The sequence below is a fragment of the Polypterus senegalus genome, chromosome 3 (assembly GCF_016835505.1).
Source record: "Polypterus senegalus isolate Bchr_013 chromosome 3, ASM1683550v1, whole genome shotgun sequence".
Classification (NCBI taxonomy): Eukaryota; Metazoa; Chordata; class Cladistia; order Polypteriformes; family Polypteridae; genus Polypterus; species Polypterus senegalus.
The window spans coordinates 175,725,264-175,744,420 of record NC_053156.1 but is presented as its reverse complement, the minus strand read 5'-3'; the positions used below and the strand labels follow the sequence as shown (position 1 = coordinate 175,744,420).

The 19,157-nt window shown below is 36.0% G+C and overlaps 1 protein-coding gene across 1 annotated transcript in view; it reads left to right on the top strand.

Annotated features, from left to right (window-relative positions):
* pgbd5 (piggyBac transposable element derived 5) overlaps positions 1-10,804 on the top strand; it is a 210,023-nt gene extending 199,219 nt beyond the window's left edge. Inside the window, exons 6-7 of the mRNA XM_039748227.1 lie at positions 4,420-4,525; positions 6,361-10,804. Of these exons, the coding sequence (XP_039604161.1) occupies positions 4,420-4,525; positions 6,361-6,556 (302 nt within the window). The 3' untranslated portion in view covers positions 6,557-10,804. The remainder of the gene's footprint in view (positions 1-4,419; positions 4,526-6,360) is intronic.
* The last annotated feature ends 8,353 nt before the right edge of the window (positions 10,805-19,157 follow it).

The window sequence follows — 19,157 nt, the reverse complement described above, 5'->3', positions numbered from 1 at the left end:
AAGGTCTGTTCAAACTTTCCAGGTTTAGTCTCTTCTATTACATTACTACCATTTTGTAATTTTGTTTGGTATCAGTGCTTGATTTTATAGCTCCTTGTGTTTCTTTGTCTATTACCAATGTTATGTATTCTGTTTTGTATTTAAATATAATTGGTCACCTCCATTTGTGGAGCCTCTTTTCTGACATTTGCTGTGTAACATCTGTAAGACATGCTTCCTATGTCATTCAAGTATCTAGAGGTTGTGTATTCCTTGTATCCTGCTTGTATACTATTTGTTTGTTTTCAGATATTGTATTGTTTAACAGTTAAATATTGAAGTGTATTGTAATGTGATACTTTTTAAGCACCTTGTGGTTTTGTATGCTAATTGCATTATATCAGATAAGAGAGAGCTCATAGATGATGTTAAACAAGCAAGCACTTGTGTTTCTCTTTTACTTCTTTCCCCGCCGGACTCATTGAGCCAACGTTGTCACACAAGAGTTTTGCTTTCTGTTGATTGTAAGCTCAGTAGGCTTGTGTCTGCTTGCATTTAAGTCATCAGCTGATTTGTGTAACCAGGCCCTTAAACTCTTTATTTTATAGTTTCTTTTACTAATTTTCCACATAAACGAGGTAAGTTTTAATCTCTTACTTCAACTTCAACTTTTATTGAGTTTTAGCATTTTGTCAGTTAGGCAGTAGAAGGGCTGAGAGGTCACTGTGTTGGCCTTAATCAGACCCTGGCAATAACCCTTGAAATCCAAGCAGCCAGAAACAAATTTTTATTGTTGATTCTGGAGCCAAACTATAAGCATATAATTAAAAAATACTAGCCTCCCATCCAGGTTTGGTTCCACTCTTGCATCTGATATTGTTGTGACCCAGAATTGAATTGGAAGAATTTGAATATGAATGACAATTATAATTATCCTAATTTCCTCTCATGATAGCAACCCAGGAAACCTAAAAAGTCTTGATAATAGTGACTCAGTTTCTTTTGCTTACATAAAATGTGAGTTCAAATGCTTACATATAAGGAAGGATTAACAGAGGAAATGAACAACCCCACTATTAACAACAACTCCCACTACCATTGTGCGGACAACTTCTCACTAAACAGTAAGAGACCTTACTCTTGTAAACACTACAGTGTTTTAGCACACTTGCTCACTGACATCACTGCTGCTTATTAGCCATTTCTGTCTTCAGGTAGTCACTGAGATTTTTTGAAAACTAATTTTGGCCTTAGTATTCTTCTACAGGGTTCCATTGTACTCTTTGAAGGGGTTGAATGCTAAAGGTAACATGAAACTGAAGGACCTTCTCGAGCTTCCCATCCATTGTTGGTATTTTGAGAAACATGCCACTTGTTTGATAAGAATGAAGCCCTTTGTCATTCTTAGCATCATACAAATACTCCAAAAATCTCAGGCAATAGGACATGGAACATGGTGTTTCAGTAGTGTGGGTGGGATATACACGGTGCTCTTTCTGGGGGAAATCCTTCAGTCCACTACAGATCTGTTCACAATATGGTAAAAGGTCAGAGGATCATAGCTTTTTCCGAATGTGACCCTATTAGGCATGCTTAACACCAACATAGCCGCTGATTGGGGATCTTGTCAATTTTCTAAGATTGTTTGTTCAAAGGATGCAGATGTATGTCAATTTGCAAACCTGTATTGGTCCCGACTCTTAAGTGTATTACAGTGTACTTTGGAGATGGTAGAAAAGAAAGGTTGGTCTTTAAAGGTACAATTGACATTAACATTTCAGCTTTCAAGTGTCTTTTTTATTGATACCATATTCCAGTGTTGATCAATCTTCATAGATAACCAAGATGTCAAAAATTAATTTCCTTATGATTTTGACATTTTGCTTCAATCAAGCAGCTCTGTTGCACTTACTGCCTGCTTGTCATCCTGTACAGACAGCATTACAGGCAAAACACTCATAGTATGTTGCAAAGATGCCCTTCTTATTGAGTGCTGTTGGGAGTCCTGGGTTCTTCTTGACAATTTTAGCTTAATAAAGCATGAAAGGGTATTATCTCCAGTACTATTCATGTGTTGAAAGATATGTATATTTGTTTCAAATGCATAATTAAGTCAAGCACTGTGGGCTTCCACTACCCTCAGACTTCTATCATAAATGGACTTGCACTCAACACTAGTGGTAAGTGAGAGTGTTTTAAACTATTTTACTATTTAACTGAAAGAAATGTGACTGTTTTCTATCCACTAGAATTGTAACAAGTAATTTTTTTTGCTGAAAAATTGATTCAGTTTGTTGTAGCATTTGGAGGATTGTAAGCACCTCAGTTTAGGTTCCCATTAAATAATTAGCAGAAATGAATGTACCTGATTTTCAGAAATAAATGTTCAATGACCTTAAGGAAATCTATTTTTGCCAATCCATCTATCTATCCAATTTCTTTAAAATAAACAGTATGAACAAATGAGCAAAAAAAAATGGATTGTATAAGCCACAAAAGTTTAACGATTACAGTTGTGGACTTGAACCGAGACACAGACAGACAGACATCGTTATTCCACCACACACTGTTTATTATACGATACTATTTACAGTTTTTATTGTGCACACAAACCCCAGTGCCTCAGCACCGTTCCCCCAATGTCCAGGCCTCACAGTCTTTGTGCCTTTCCTTCTCCTGGCCGCCTCCAGTCCTCTCTCTAGCTCCGTCCTCTTCCACCCGACTTCCGCTTTCAACTGAAGGGAGGCGGCCCCTTAAATAGGAACCCGGATGGGCTCCAGCTGCTTCCCGGCATTCCTCCGTAGCCACACCCCAGTGTGGCGGAAGTGCCGGCTGCGCACCCGGAAGCCGTCCGGGTGTCCCCTGTCAGCTTCCCCCCAGCACTTCCTGGTGTGGCGGAAGTGCTGGGCTCCAGGGATATTTAGGCACCGGGGCGCCGCCTGGCGGTGTCCACAGGTCCCTACAGGGCTGGGCTTCCAAGCCCTTTACCCGAGGCCCCCAACACAACCAGGGCGGACGCCCCCTCGCGGTCTGGAGGAGGCACAAGCCCTCCTCCGGTCCTCCTGGGCATCTAATTGCTCTTATGCAGTAGTATATAGTTTATTGCACACACAGTTTTTTTTTTTGTGTATGTGTGTGGGCATGAAAAACTCTTCAAATTGGGAGTCTGTGGGTTGCTGTTTATCTTAGAAATATTTAATTTGCATTATAATAAAGTGGCACAAGAGTCTCATTCTAAACCGCAAGGTTGCAGGTTCGCTTTCCACCTCTGACTCACTGCCTAAAAACTAGAAAGTTGTTTAAGCAGCTACAGCTCACATTATAATATAACATTATAATATACATATGACATTATACTTGTTAAGCACCCTTGAATGGCATGCTCCACAGAAAGCCACTCTGCAAAATTTATTTTTTTAGAATATACTTCTTAATTTGTTTTTTAGGGTTGGCTTCCTAATTTTGCTTATAAACATCATGGAAAACATACAGTTTAAGACTAGCAGATGAATCTACAGATTGCGGTATTCAGTATTCTATTAGGCAGAAGCATAAATCCTTTGCTTTCATTTTTTCATTTGCTGATATTAAAGAATGCCGTTTATTTTATAACACTTGAATCAACTGTATCAGTTTTAATGTAGGGTGTTGCACTTCCACCTGCACCCACATGTTTTTTTGGTTTTTTTTTTGGGTTCTTCTGACTTCCGAAGGGCACGTTAGATGGAGTGGTGACACTAAAGTACCAGCAAGAGTGTGTATAAGAGTGTGAGTGAGTGTGCCATACAATCATTGATCTGTTTTAGGCTCCTGCACCTTGTGTATCGCCTCCTATCCAATATTAGAATAAGTGAGCTCAGAAAATGAATGATTGATTGACTTTTAATTTCATGAGTGATAACATTTCAATCTGATTGTAATGACCCCCCAACTAAGGTTGGTAAGACCTTAAAACTAAATGTTCTGGTATTCATTTCTCAATCCTGTATAGGCTGATGGATATATAAAATAGTTTAGAAGGTGGTATGTTGCTAGAAAAACAGAATTTTGTAAATGATTGTTTTTTGACATTTTTGCTTTACCTAATAGTCAAGGGAAATGATTTGTGCAAAATTGAGTTTACAGCAAAACTGAGTGTATTGCATAAATTGTGTTTCACGTGTAGTAAACATTGTGCCAGTCTGCATTGTAATCTTATGTAGCTTATATATACTACACAGGGTATGCAGCTGTTTAAGATTTGAACAAGTGATTTAGGATTCTGAATCTTACTAGGTGAGCTTATTAAAATAAAACAAAAATATATTTTCCATTAGCAACAATTGTTGGCTTCTGCTCTGAGTGACGCAAGTTGCTGAAACAGTGTACAGTGATCAAGATTTTATCTTGTCATGTCTCTTACATTTGTTGTTGATTGCCGGTTTGCTTTTAACATTGCAGGAGTTATCATCAAGAGAAAAAGTGGAGAGATCCCCTGCCCTCTTGCTGTTGAAGCCTTTGCAGCACATCTCAGTTATATCTGCAAGTACGATGATAAATACAGCAAGTAAGTGCTTCATCTCAGTTGTAGGCCCAGTGTTTGCTAGTGTTAATCTTTACTCCAGTCAGTGTGCATGAAATGCATACATGAAGCATTTACTGAAAGGAGACACCATTCCATTTTAGAGTAAGTTGCAAGTCTGCATGAAGTTGTCTTATTCTTTTTATGCTCCAGAAATATAAGGATATTTATTGGTTGCCTAAATTACTGATAGGGGTTTATTGAGTCAGGTATTTTCCTTCCGATTTTCATTTCATCTTACATTCTACAGTATTTATAGTCTCTAGTATAGTATCTATTCAGTAGCTTTTATTAAATGCTTAATCACATGACCTAGACTCTTACTGATCAAATTCAGACCTTTGTCATTTACATTCATTGTTTGCATGAGTGTAGGAACAAAGACAATGGGGAGAAACAGGGGAAAAAAGCAAGTAAAAAGGTAAAAGTAAAATACTAATTACTGTTAGCAGGCTTTTTAGGTCTGATGGCTAATTCTGCCTGTATCGTTTCATAGTTACCTCCATATTTAGAACTTCACAATGGAAGGCCTCTGTATCATAGTATTCTTCAAAATAGTGTGGGCCATGATCCGGACCATATTAAAAAGTCTTCGATGACTGATCATATGACTCCAGATTATATGCCTGAACAAAACAATTCATTTAAAGACCACTCCATTTGATATACAAACATAAAACTTGGAGCATATTCATAAAAAAGATTGGTTCAAAATAGAGTAATTATTTAATCCATGTAATTAAGACTTTCCTTAAAGTTACCTTCTGATATTCCTAATCTTGAAACATCACTTTCTAACTAACATTCTGTCTAATGTTTTATCAGAGATGAACTACACAAAAGGCAAATCTGTTTGGCAGTATGGCACAAAGTTAACAAGTAATAGAAACATGGTCTTGGATAGAGCACTAGACTTTTAGTTGTGCGGTTAGTGGTGGGACAGGTTCAAAAACTAGGATCACATTAGATCTACAGTGGAAGGAAACAGAACACGCTGGTGGTGGTGGAAAGCTGGGGCAGTCCCAAAGTGTTGCATAAAGATGTGGGTGATTGGTCAGGGAAAGATCAGAAAGAACTGATATTCAGTGTGTATCAGTGTTGTGACTACAGAGATATGCAGGCCATGGCAAAAAAACGACCTCTAGAACGGTATATGGAGAGACTGGAGACAAGGAGTAACCTATAGGCCAAGACTTTTAAGCAACAATAAAAATCCGGCAGAAAGAGCAAAACAGATGATTTAAGTGGATGACTGAAGAGACAGAATATAGAAGTGTGGTAGGAGAATTCTGCATGAGATGGTCAACTTAGACAGTGGTTCCTGAAAATGTAATTATTAAAGGATTATCATTCTCCCAATTTGGACATAACATATGGAATCCAAAATCTACTCACTGTACAATCCCTAGGTGTTGCAAACACTGACTTAATGGAATGTATGGAAATATTCTGCATGTCAAATGGTTTCATGGGCACTTGCAGGTAATCTGACTGAAAAATCAAGATTTGTTTAAATTCAAACAGGTTTTAAATGAATTGTGTTCCTGCAATTAACTCTTCCTTGTTTTCAACCTTCAAAAACTTCCAAGAACAGTTTATGGCTTAGACTTAAAACATTTTGAGCTGCTTAAACTTACAAGGTAAGTACTGTATATCAGGAAGACAAACAGTGTTAGTAACTTCTAATATCCCAGTCATATCATTTTTGAATGAATGAATGACTGGCCCCAGATTACCTTTGGTGTGCACATTTTTGCCTGATTAACTTTAAAAAGTAAAAAAATATTTTTCTTTGATATAATATGTTTATTTTGTTTCAGATATTTCATTTTCCACAAACCGAACAAGACTTGGCAACAGGTATTCTGGTTGACAATAAGCATAGCTATTAATAATGCCTACATCTTGTATAAGATGTCAGATGCCTACCATGTGAAGCGTTACAGCAGAGCCCAGTTTGGTGAACGACTAGTAAGAGAACTTCTTGGACTGGAGGACTGCTCTCCCACTCAGTGAAGAGCTGCTAGGAAACTAAAGGATTTGTTTATGAGATTACTAGATTTCTTTAAAAGCTCTGGAAAACTGTATATAACTTGAAGGTTGGCACTACACGGACCAAAATTAAGGTGTTCTAAGTAAAGAATGCAGTTCTTCCAAGTGTGATAACATTTCTATTAAGCTGGATGCAAGACAAGTACTGTACTTTACCCTGTCCACTCAACATAAATATAGTATACTGTATGTCTTGTTGCATGGCAAAAAGAAAATTCTAGAAATATCCTATTTTTTATATGCTTTTTTAAAAATACTTTACTTTTCTCTGTTATTATTTGTCCTAAACATAGGCAAGACTTTTGTTTCCTGTAATTTCTCATAATAAAAGATAAAATTAGTACAGTTTAAGACATTCTCAGACCTGGTCTAGGTGAGTACCTGTCCAGAAAAGCCCATAAAGGTCATCCTAAATGAAGTGGTTATTCATTGTTTAGGCTAGCAGCACACTCAAAGAAGGGTATCCTAATATTTAAATATCTTTTTATCAAGTGGAAAAGAAGTTTTCACCTTTAGTTAACTACACCATTTAAAATATCACATAAAATTATGAAAACATCTAATTGTATCTATAAGAGGGTGCTCGCTCTCTGGAAGTTCAGTTCATTTAACTAGTAATCAGATAAAAAGAAAGTAAAACGCTATACAATTGTCCATTTGCCTAGTTTCAATGCTGAAGGAAAGTAGAACACTTTGAAAAAAGTTTTACTGTTCATGGTTAATCAATAAGTAAAGCTGAAAGGAGATCACGGAGAAACTGCAGAACTCAGTAGGTTCCAAGTAAGACGAGAGTTAGGGCATTTTTTTTATGAAGTACTTCTCTTCCATCTTTTGCCTGCTGGCACATTTCCTATTTTTTTAGGATTTTCTTACACTCTGTTTTATAGTTTTCAGAGATCTTTAAGATCGATTCAGACAGTCAGATACAGACACACTTTAAAATTAACATACATGAATTTTTTTTTCCTATTGGAAAGAGTATCCAATCTCTCATTTCATATAAATTAAAACGCAAATTAAAAGTTACTAAGATGTTGCTGGCATAGTCCATCCTGCACGAGCCTGTTTGAATTCCATACATGTTTCCAGCAAAGAGCTTTGAGCATGGAAGATGCTATATAAATAAAATACATCCCCAGAGATGTTCAGATTTGGTGAAGTGGCAACTGTACATTGCTCTCGTGTGAATGTGAAAAAAGGTGTATGTAAGTGAGTAATGCAATGGATTGCCTTGTGCCTGATGAGCTCCTGCATCCCTTAATTGGATTATGTAGGTTTAAGAATATTATGAGAATGTTAAAAACACATCAAGCACGGTCCATTCATATAAAATGGCTATGTTCACAAACTTTAGTTGTGCACTAAACAAAGAAGTTGCCAGAAAAAGTCAAAGTTAAAAGATAATAACATTGCATCAAAAACATTGACTACTGTCTTAATTAATGACGGAAAACCATTCTTGTTTAGTTTGGTGCAGGGTCATGGCGGGTTAGAGCCTGTTCCAGCAGCACTGGGCACAAGGGTGAAACTCAGTTTAGAGCTTGAGAGTGCCGTACTATCACACACCCACACTCATTAAAGTGGAGTGAATTTAGAATTGCCGAATCAAACTAACCACAATACAACACAACAAATCATAGCTGTCACAGAAGACTCTGAAGAAACCAGCAGGGAACCCCTACAGGTCGTGACTGGGTTGGGAGCCAATCCCAAGACTGTGGAGCTGTGATGTGGCAACACAACTGTACACCTCCATGATACATCAAAAGAACAAATACCCTCTTGAAGGACAACTAATATAATGTGAAAAACAGAAGGCATAGATATGAGCATCTATATTTAAACAATAGTCTTCTGTCAGTCCAGCATGGGTCTACAGTAGGTGGTGTATTCCTGGGTTGCCTGCCCTTTACTTTCAGGCCTGAGGGCAATGGTAGAGACTCTTGTGTGTTTTTCAGTGCCTTCCCCATTGTTCAGTCTTGCTCATGTCAACATTCCTGGAGTATTCACTAAAGTCGGGACCCTTTCTCTATAGGCATGAACTTTTCAGGTCAGGGAGGATGTCACATTTGCCTGACTTAATTCCTGTTTCTCTCGCTGCTGTGGTGTCACTCCCTGGTTCTACCCTGATTCATTTAGTAGGCTACTCTTTGGCACTATATACCGTTCAACGTAAAATAATTGAAGACATTAAATAGAATAGAATAATCTAGTCACCCACAGCCCTGAAGCAGATTAAGGAGAATTAATAATAAATAAATGAACTAACTTACTCAGCACAATATTCTATGCAAATCTTACATGAAATAAATACTAATATATGAGAAACCTTTTTTCACCGACAGATGTTTACTCAGTTTGTTTTTTCTTCTTTTTGTTTTTTGTTTTTAACTTTAAATGGCTGAATATTTGCTGATGTTGTGTTTGCTCATTACCGTCTGTAACCGAATGTTTCCCTTTTTTCCTGAAAAGGACTGGAATTGCATGAGGTTTTTCCATATTTTTACAGAGATCTAATTGTTGTTATCTATAATGGATTTTTACAAATAGTTAATTAATTTCTAGGTGATGATCAACTTAATATAGTATAGCCCATGAAGTACTGTATATATAGAGAAAATGTGGATCTTAATGCGAGTGACAGCTGAGTGTCACTGTAGTTCTTTTATATAGTGGCTGAGACTGACAGGTGTACTTAAGGTCACAATCATCAAACATTTAATGCCAATCAGAACCAAATGATACAATAAAATGGATGCTTTCTTCAGCTTCAGAAGTAAATTAAGATAAAAGTTGAGCCAACAGTATAAATTGCTTTTGGGCAAAAAACAGATGTCTCATTACTCCTCTTTTTTCCAATTAGCTATTCATTAACTAAGCAAAAATGGCAAAAATGTGTATAAATAAAGCAACAAGTCTTGTTCTTAAAATATGAAAGGCATATTTGCTTAGCATTTTATTGAATATTGCACATATTATCAGAAATTTTATATTAATATTAGGCCATGCACTTTTTCACTTCAGTGTTCTTTAGAGTGATACTTAACTATTTGAAAAGAATATATTATCCAATACAAGGCATGTTTAAATGTCAAAGTTATAATTTGTCTTATAATTTGTCTATAAACAGAAAGCATCCACTGAAAACACTGAATTTCTCATAGTTTAAAGATGCACACAGCTTTTAGAAGCAGGAGGTGACCTACATTTTCTGAATGTGTGTTTTCCCAGGCCAGGAATGAGAAATGTAATATTTTTGAAAGAAATTCACCAATTGTACACAAGTGTTTATTAGGTGGTATGAGCTGTGAAGTACAGCCAATCCTTTCATACACGGAAGATTAATTTGCATCAAAAGAAGTCAGATGTGACTAATATGCTTTTGTTTATCAGAGTCAAGTGATTTAAATTATTCCTACTCCAAAACATTTCCTTCACATTTCTAAAAGCTGTATCATGAAATTGTTAAAACATGTAGCACACAGAAAAAAAATGTTGTATGATATGTTAACAGCTAATGCAGTAAGAAAATCAGTATGCCTCACTTGCAGAATTCTTTATGAAATGTATCACTTTGCTGCCTTTGACTGTGTAAAATGGGACTGCTCATTGTTTGTAAACATCTTTTAAATGCATAATTTAAAAATTTTTAAATGCAATTTAAATAATATTACAAGAAATGTAAGCATATTGCTGTCTTGGACCCCAAATCTGATTTCTGCCTGGGGTGCCTTATGTGTGGAGATTGCATGTTCTTCCTGTATTCATGTCCGTTTCCTCTGGGTAACTCTGGCTTCCTCCCACACTCCATAGATATCCTGTTAATTAACCTGAAAGCTCTAAAATGACGGGGTAAGAAAAAACTAATATGCCATATGATCAATTAGCATACCATCCAGGGCAGAGCTAGTTCCTTCCTTACAACAATTGCTGCCTTCCTTTGTCATGTCATGTCATTTTTCTAACCCGCTTAATCCAGCCCAGGGTCACTTTGGCTGGTGTGGGGCTGGGGCCCAGCTAGCATAGGGTGCAAGTGCCTGCCTTTGTTCAAAAACAAACTTCTGACATACTATAAAAACTTTAATTAGAAGGTATTCCAATTATGTGGTAAAACAGTGAATCATTGGCATGAATAGTGGTAGAAGGGTATATTATTTTTATTATACTAGCTGTGCTGTCCATTTAAGACAGGTTGAAATCTAAATAATCAACATAGACCTCAGCATTAACATTTGTAGTGCACCATGCAATACATACTGTATGTCTCTGTTATATGCCATTTGGTATAGGGTTCGTAAAGCCAGTGTTAATGTTTGGGATGCAATTTTTGGAATGATAGAGACATAGCAATTGGATAGATACAGGGACAGAGATACAGACATTTATCATTATATTATATTATACTGCAGTGTAATGCTTAGCACTGCTGCATCACAAATCCGGTAACTTGGGTTAGACTTCTGCACCCAGTACTTGTCCATGTGGAGAGTCCACACTGTCCCTGTGTCTGCATGAGTTCCCACAGGTGCTCTGGTTTTCCTCTCACATCCCCAAAGATTTAAGGTAATTGGAGACTCATAGTTGGCCATAGTATATGTTTGTGTGTGTGTGTGTGTGTGTAAGGGGATGTCCTGGAATGGAGTAAAACCCTGTCCAAGGCTATTTCAGGTTTTGTACCCAGTGCTGCCTGGATATTCTTTGGCCTCCAACCACCTTGAAATGGATTATTCAGGTTTGAGAATATTGATATATATGGAAATATTATATGACAAGTGGATGTATATGTGTGTATGCATATAATATAGATAGGGTATAATCAGAAATAAAATGTTTTGCATACTTTGAAGCATCAGACATGCATAATGCTTCATTCACATGCTATGGAAATTTCCAGGGTACCATTTTTATAATGTCACATCTTAGCAGTTTGTTCTGTTCCTGTGCATACAGAGCTCTGGGAGAAATACTAAGATGGCTTTTCATTTTCTGCTTAAACCATACAGAAAGTAATGAAAAGGTAGTTCTGATTTTTGTGAATGTAAAAATCAAAGATGCAGAATAACCCTGTATGACCACAACTGCATTGTGATAGCAAAATGCTATTTCTGGATGAGCTGACTGCTGTTTTTCATTTTATGTAATGAAATAGTGTATGAGATCTGTGTGACATTTTATTGCAAATTTGGATATCAAAGTTGTCTCTGGATTCTGCCACTGGTAGTTACTACCAGGAAAGATGATCATGTGGAATTTCTCAGTGCATAGCAATTACATTCAGCATAAGATACACAATATCATTAAACAAAAGACGGCCAGGCTCTGCTAAAAGATCATTGAGGAAATAATCATGTACTGTGGACAGGAAGAAGATGGCCCTGAGTATATGTCATGGAATTTTGGAGGTGACATTGTGAGCAAAGAATAAACATTAAGTTTAGGATAAAACTCTAACGCCATATCCTAAGGTCTCGAAAGATCTTTTAACACACTCATGTAATCCTTTCTTCTTTTCAAGCAGTACTAGGTCTTCCTAGATGATAATTGTCTGCTGATACACAATTCTTTTCAGCACTTGTTTCAAAAGTATATTTTCATCACATATGCTTCTTAAAGTATGGTCAAATTTTCAGCTAAATATTTTAATGAATTTTACATACAATTTAATATTAATTCACTGTTCATTATGAGCCACACCCATTATCCCTTATATACACTTGACAGGCTTCTTCTCAACTGCTCTGCACTTTTGTTCTTCTTCATGTTTTGCCAGCCATGACTGACTTTCTTCTAATAAATAATGATGCCCTTCTTATTTGTGATATGAACAGTATATTGCCCAAATGTATAACGTTTAGACATCACCAACATCCTGGGGCTACTAGAATTTTGTCATTTGTTTTCTTTGCTTCATAGCATGCAATGTTTGATTAATTTTTGACTTCCTTCATATATATTCAGCAATTCTGCTATGTATATAATAAAAACATTGATTTTGTATTGTTATTCATTCTATAAGCAAAACATAGGGCTCCTCATGAAACTATGCCTATGCCAGTTGGTCCCCCGTCACTGCCATGTTTATGCACACATATATTAATTCTTATATACCTTTACTTATTCAACTCTTTTGAGCCAAAATTTGTTCCTCTTTTACTTCAAATTCAAATGCATTATTTAAAAAAATAATGACTAAGGTCTCATTTTAAAGACAACAAATACCTATTAATTCATTTGATATTAATTGTACAAATGTGCTTATCAAAAGGAAAGGCCAAATATGGTTGCTAATAGGAAGTACTTTGTCATGCCAATCACTCAGCTCTCACCTTAGGCTCATTTTCAGCCTAATTAGTGGCATGCTGTATTTATATATTCCCCTCCCTTTTTTGTTTTTCTTTACTCTTTATTTTAGATTTTGCAACTATAATATTTGGTTAAATATCTTCCCTCTGTCTTAATACAATCCATGATTCAGCTTTCTGCTTAAACCTCTCTACATTCTTTTGCTCTTATTTTGCTGTTTACATTAACCCTCATGTCTGTCTGTTTTTATGTGTGAACTCTGAGACCCTACTAGATTAAACATGCCATAAACCTATATTTGTGTGTATACATTTATAAAGTCATTGTGTTAACCTCCAAGGTCAAAAGCATTCTACATGTCTATCTTAAATTAGGATAGATTCAAGTGGTGAAGGACCTTCTTGATGTTCTATGAAAGATCCATAAGTACCAATATGAGAAGATACTGTATTTCATTTTATTTATTATCAAAGTATCTCACTATAGCTGACATATCTAGATGGAAAACCAGTGCGAGTTAGTTTGCGACAGCATGACACAATTAATTTTTTAAAGGGAGAACTTGAATTACATCTATTAATTGATATTAAAAGAAAACAAACGATTTTCTTAAGGAAAATATTATAATGTAAAATGAATAGATTAAACATTAATGAAGTAAATTATATACATTTTTGTCATTATAGATATGTTTAATCATTAAAAGCCATAACATAGAATAGAAAGCAGTGTTGTCATTAGCAGTAAAACAGATAAACTAGCAAAGACATACGCAATGAACAGTCGGTATACATTTAGTTTCCCATCATTACCATACAATGCCTGATGAAGAGCAAATTTTTTCTGAATAACTTAAAAAGATATATTTTTTAATAATGATGATCTTGAAGGACATGAAGGGGATTTTCAGCTTTTATATTACAGTATACTTGTAAAGAGTCACACTTTAGGTATCCATTATAAACATACTATTGACAGTCTATAAACATGTTATTAACTATGCTATTACGAATAATAAATTATTAAGACTTTTTGAAATATGTTATTTTCATTTTGCATTGTTTCATATCATGTTCAAAAAGGCACATATTATTATATAATGCAGACTGGCTATAGCTGCTTATGGTGGATACCCAAACTGAAGTGTTTCTGGTAAATCCCTGAGTATGTTATAAAGTACTAACATGCTTTACATGATGTGTCTGGGAGTTGTTTTGAGTGTTGGACAATGACTGTATGCTATAAAGCAGCTGTCAGTAGGCCACTTTAATTCTACTGGTGTTATTCCTTGTACGTTTTTGTTCTTCTAAGGGTCACAGTGACAACTAACTTAACTGGAGAGACCAGGCTACCTACAGTATCCTTCTGGGGAATTCCCAGGCATTGCCAGGCCAGACAAATGATATAGTCCGGCAAGCATACCCATGGTGTGCCATGGGTCTTCTCTAAATTGACAGCTCCTGTTGGAGGTACCCACTCTAAATGTACAGGTCAATCCTGGAGAGAAGTAGTGGTACTCCTCTGAGGTCCTCCATATTACTGAAAAAATACACAAAAAACAATAAATGTTTATTTTATATTATATTATAATTTCTTTTTATTTTAATTTAGGTTTGAAAACACCTGAACATTCTTTTGATCCTCCAAAAATGTAAATATTGTGTTATTATTATTTGAAAAAAATTGAAAAGGAATAATTACCATACCTGAGCTCAAATAGGGGCACATGGTGGTGCAGTGGTAGATCTGCTGTTTTGCAGTAAGAAGGCTGGGATTTGCATCCTCGGTGTTCTCTGTTATGGAGCTTATGTGTTTTGCCCATCTCCAACTGGGCTTCCTCTGTGTACTCCAGTTTCCTCCGACAGTCTAAAGGCAGGCAGGTTAGATGGATCAGAGATGTTAAATTGGCCCCTGGTGCACGTTTATGTTGGAATGTGTTCACCCAGCAATGAACTGCTGCCCAGTTTAGGGATTGTTTTTGTCTTGCACCTGATGCTTGCTGGGATATGCTTCTCTTGATAAGTGGGTCTGGAAGATGAATGGATGGATCCAAACAGAATGAGCAAGACAGTGGGAAAGGGTGCCATATTAAAAATCAATTAGTAAGGTAGAACAGCAAAATCTAGCTTTGTTATCGAAGTGGTATTAGTTGGTGGTAATCTAAAGGTTTTACTATCATTTACCTTTACACTTTTTTTGCTTTTTTTTTTACTTTAATCCAAAGCAGCTTAGGTAAACATAATAGAGTAACAGGCTACAGCCTGTTTGTTCAGTAAGTGTAGTAAGACAGGTAGAAAAAGTTGATTGAAACAAGTGAAAAGATCTAATAACTAATAAATACTATCACTGAAGATTTTCAAATGCAAATGCTTTCAAATATTTTATACGTAGTTATTCACATAGCAGTAAAATGTATCATTTTTAAACTAGAAAATATTTCACATTTGAAAAGACATTTTAATATAATAGGAAATACGTGCTTGGTCCAAGATTTTTATGACAGACATTTCCTTTGCTTTTTGAAGATTACAGTTTTTTCTATTTTTTCCTCTTCCTCATATATTAACTACAATGCAGAACTTATGAAAGAAACATACAGCCACATCCTTTCATGCAGTATTCCATGGCCAGTAGCACTTCTGCTGGACTGATCCCTCCTTCTGTCCTTTTATACTAAGATACTGTCTGGCTGTGGCCTCAATGCTGGACAAGATCAATCTGTTAGAATATTTTATGGCCTTAAACATAAAGTTCACAATGAATGTGACTCCATTACTAGAAAATGCCATCTTACTACTTAAAGACTTGCTTCAGTGAAGCAAGCCTGTTTTTAACACTACAAAGCAGAAGGGTAAGGACAAGAGTGAAATGTCCAGGGTCATCAAGAGAAACCATTTCTTATGTCTTCCTTGTCAAACAACCATTCTTCACAAGGTGAAGCACCTTCAATCATGGCAATGCATGCTTTATATACAGCAAGTCATGAATAATCAAACCGGTGTGAGGGGCGAGCACACTGTCAGCCTATCAATCCTTCTTTTTGTTAGGTTTTATCCAATTGAGCCACCAATCTTCTTGATTGCTCCTTACCGCAAAACTCATTGTAACACAGTCCATTGGTTTCCATTATACTACCATATCTCAAATATACTGCTACTTTCTTTATTATTTTATGTTACATTTTGTAAATATCATTTATTATTGTACTGTTGTTTTGAAGTTAAATATTTTCTAATTGACAATTTAAATTCCTCAAATCATGAAAAGACCTTGTTCAGCTTTATTTAAAAACTTTTTCAGATGCAAACATGAATGGTCAAAAAACACATTCTTCCACTCCTCTTAAAAAAAGCATTCTTTAACAACTCATTAAGAATCTGCAAATACTGTCTTTATTTTTAATGATTTGTACTTTAACAGGGAGCTCATATTTTTTACAACTACGTTTGGTCGAGCTAAGGATTAACATACGCAGACAAAAATCAAAAACTGGAGATGCTGTGACGTGTTGTAGAAATTTGTGAATGTATGTTTGTGTCTTAGTTGCTCACGTGGAAAAATGAGAACTGTCTTTTGAGATTAAAAGACAGAATGTAGTACTGAGATTTACAACTCAAACATGATGTGTCATAACATGAATTATTTATAGAACATATTAGCTTTTTATGTACTTTTTGTTGGTGTGAATTTACACAGATTTGCACACTTCTAATAAATGTTTACACATTTTGTACACAATTGTCCCTGTGTAGAAATATATAAATATATCTATATTAAATGAGTCACAAATACATTAAGTTGAACTTTTTATGTCATGTTTTTCAAGCCAATAAACAATTATTAAATGTTACAGAATGGTATGTTTTTTAAAAATAGTATGTTTGCATTCCTACAGGTTTCTCGGTTTTCTTCATCCCAAACTTTGGACAGGACTTTAGCGTACTGGTTAACATTGCTGACTTACACCTCTAAAGCAGGGGTGGGCAGTGTCGGTCCTGGAGGGCCGCAGTGGCTGCAGGTTTTTGTTCCAACGCAGTTTCTTAATGAGAAGTCAATTATTGCTGATGAAGAAGCACTTACTGCTCAAGTGACATTTTGATGCTTCATTTTAGTGGTCTCACTTATTCCTCACCTTTAATTGCTTATTTCAATCTTAAACTGTTGCATTCAGTGTTTTAATGGCTCCTTATTAGCAATAAGATGTAAATTACAAAGCAGCCAACAGTTCTCCATCTAACCTGTTTCCATTTACATGTGTGTGTGTTCATCATGAGCTGTTTGGTTTAATAAAACACTCAATAGAAAATGTGATTAGACTGAAAATTATCCGTTTTAGGTTTCAAATCATTTGGATGATATCTTTGGAAAGGAAAAAATCTACGATATTAGAACCTTACATTGCACAGACTAACAAGCAATAAAATTAAATGAGGTCTGGGACTGGCATGGATTCGTTTCTAATTAAGCAATTGGGTTGGATTGAAAAACTGCAGCTACTGCGGTGCTCCAGGACCGACATTGCCCACACCTGCTCTACAGCATTACACATTTTTCTTTTATCTGTATGGATTTTCCATCTGCATTCCAAAGACATACAGGTAGGTTAACAAGCCACTCTACATTGATCCTGCATAAGAGGGCGTAGATGTGCCCAGTGATGGATTGGTCCCACATTCCGAGTTCTCCCCATCATTCAGGCTGTGTGGCAATATGTTTACCATAAAAAGGGTAAAACAACACATTGAGGGATGGATCTCTGTCATGGAGACAAACTAATCCATGTAATCAGACTAAAGCTGGTGACAGATCATGAAGAAGACCCAACTACTAAGAAAAGTGGTAACAGTTCTCTACATATCTATTTTATCTTGGAACTTTGTAATGTGGCCCCTCAGATATGTCCTCCACCCTTTTAATCTTGCTATACAAAGTCATATTTATCAGCCTGTCGCCGAAGATGCAGCTGCAGTCTGGTGTTCCAGTTGTGGCCACCATCAGGATAAATCGTTGTGTATGTAGTTAAAACACTTTCTCCCTTGTCACTAGATACCAGATGGTTTATTAAAAAGAACTAAAACTGAAGAGTGGGTTCATCTTTAAAGGTTTATTAATTCAATATACAGTTCAGAATGTTTCAAAAACAGAAGCAAAGCAAATGGATGTGACAGCTCATTACAGTACAACCTGGATGGACTGCAGTTCTTCCTGCTACAAGTCTATGTGCCCATTGTCCCTAGAAGGTCTGATGGCTCCTTCTGTCCTGCATATGCACTTCTGAACTGATTGATCTTTGATCTGGTGTGGACTTGAACTGGTCAATGAGAAAGTTTCCTTAACTCTACTTCTTAGAACAGTGGTGTATAGTAGTTTTAGGGCCCCTAAACTACATTCTCACACACAGGCCTTGGGCTCTTGACTGGGCACGACCTATGTTCTTGAACCTTCTGCCAATCAGGGTTCTACATGTCTCCCTGGGCCAGTGCAACATATATATTTCATCTTTTCAGACCCCAACCTGTGGTTAAATGTGGCTGTGCAGATGACCTTCAAGTTCTTAATTTTACTGGGTTTGGAAAATTTTGTGGTAAGCCAGCATTTCTCAACCTTTAAGTATTTGCGACCCGTGTTTTCATAACAGTTTTAATCGTGCCCCCCTAATGTTTTTTTGAAAGGAGCCCACTAATACCAATTTGTTCTTTTTTAATTAATGATATGTCATAGATACATATTTTATTATACCTACTTAACTTATTTATTTTTCTAGTATCAGAATGTAGTTTAAGTTAATTTGTTTTGGTTTCAATAGATAGTTTGTATTTTTTATATTTTTGATTCTTGTTTTCTTTTTTTCACTTCTTCGTTCCCCCCTTTTTGTTACTTGATGCCCCCCTAGGGGAAACCCGCTCCACAGTTTGAGAACCACTGTGGTAAGCAGACCAGGCAAGCGTGTTTTTGTTATAGATTAACTAAAATGTTAAAGTGAGACGTTTTCTAATAAATGCTTTATCATTACAAGAATGCCAGTAAAATAGTTGTTTACAATATGAAAGCAGATACCAAACCATTTTTCACTCTGATTGTCATAATAATAAAAGTATCAACAGCTGCATTACATGCAGAAACTGCCAGCCAATGAACATCATAAGAAGGTTCTTGCATATTCCTTTAGTAACACAATCACAGAGCTTTATGTTTGTGCATCATTTTATTCAAAGCAATTTACAAATTACAGATGTATCTCCTTTAATGTTATTTCAGACAG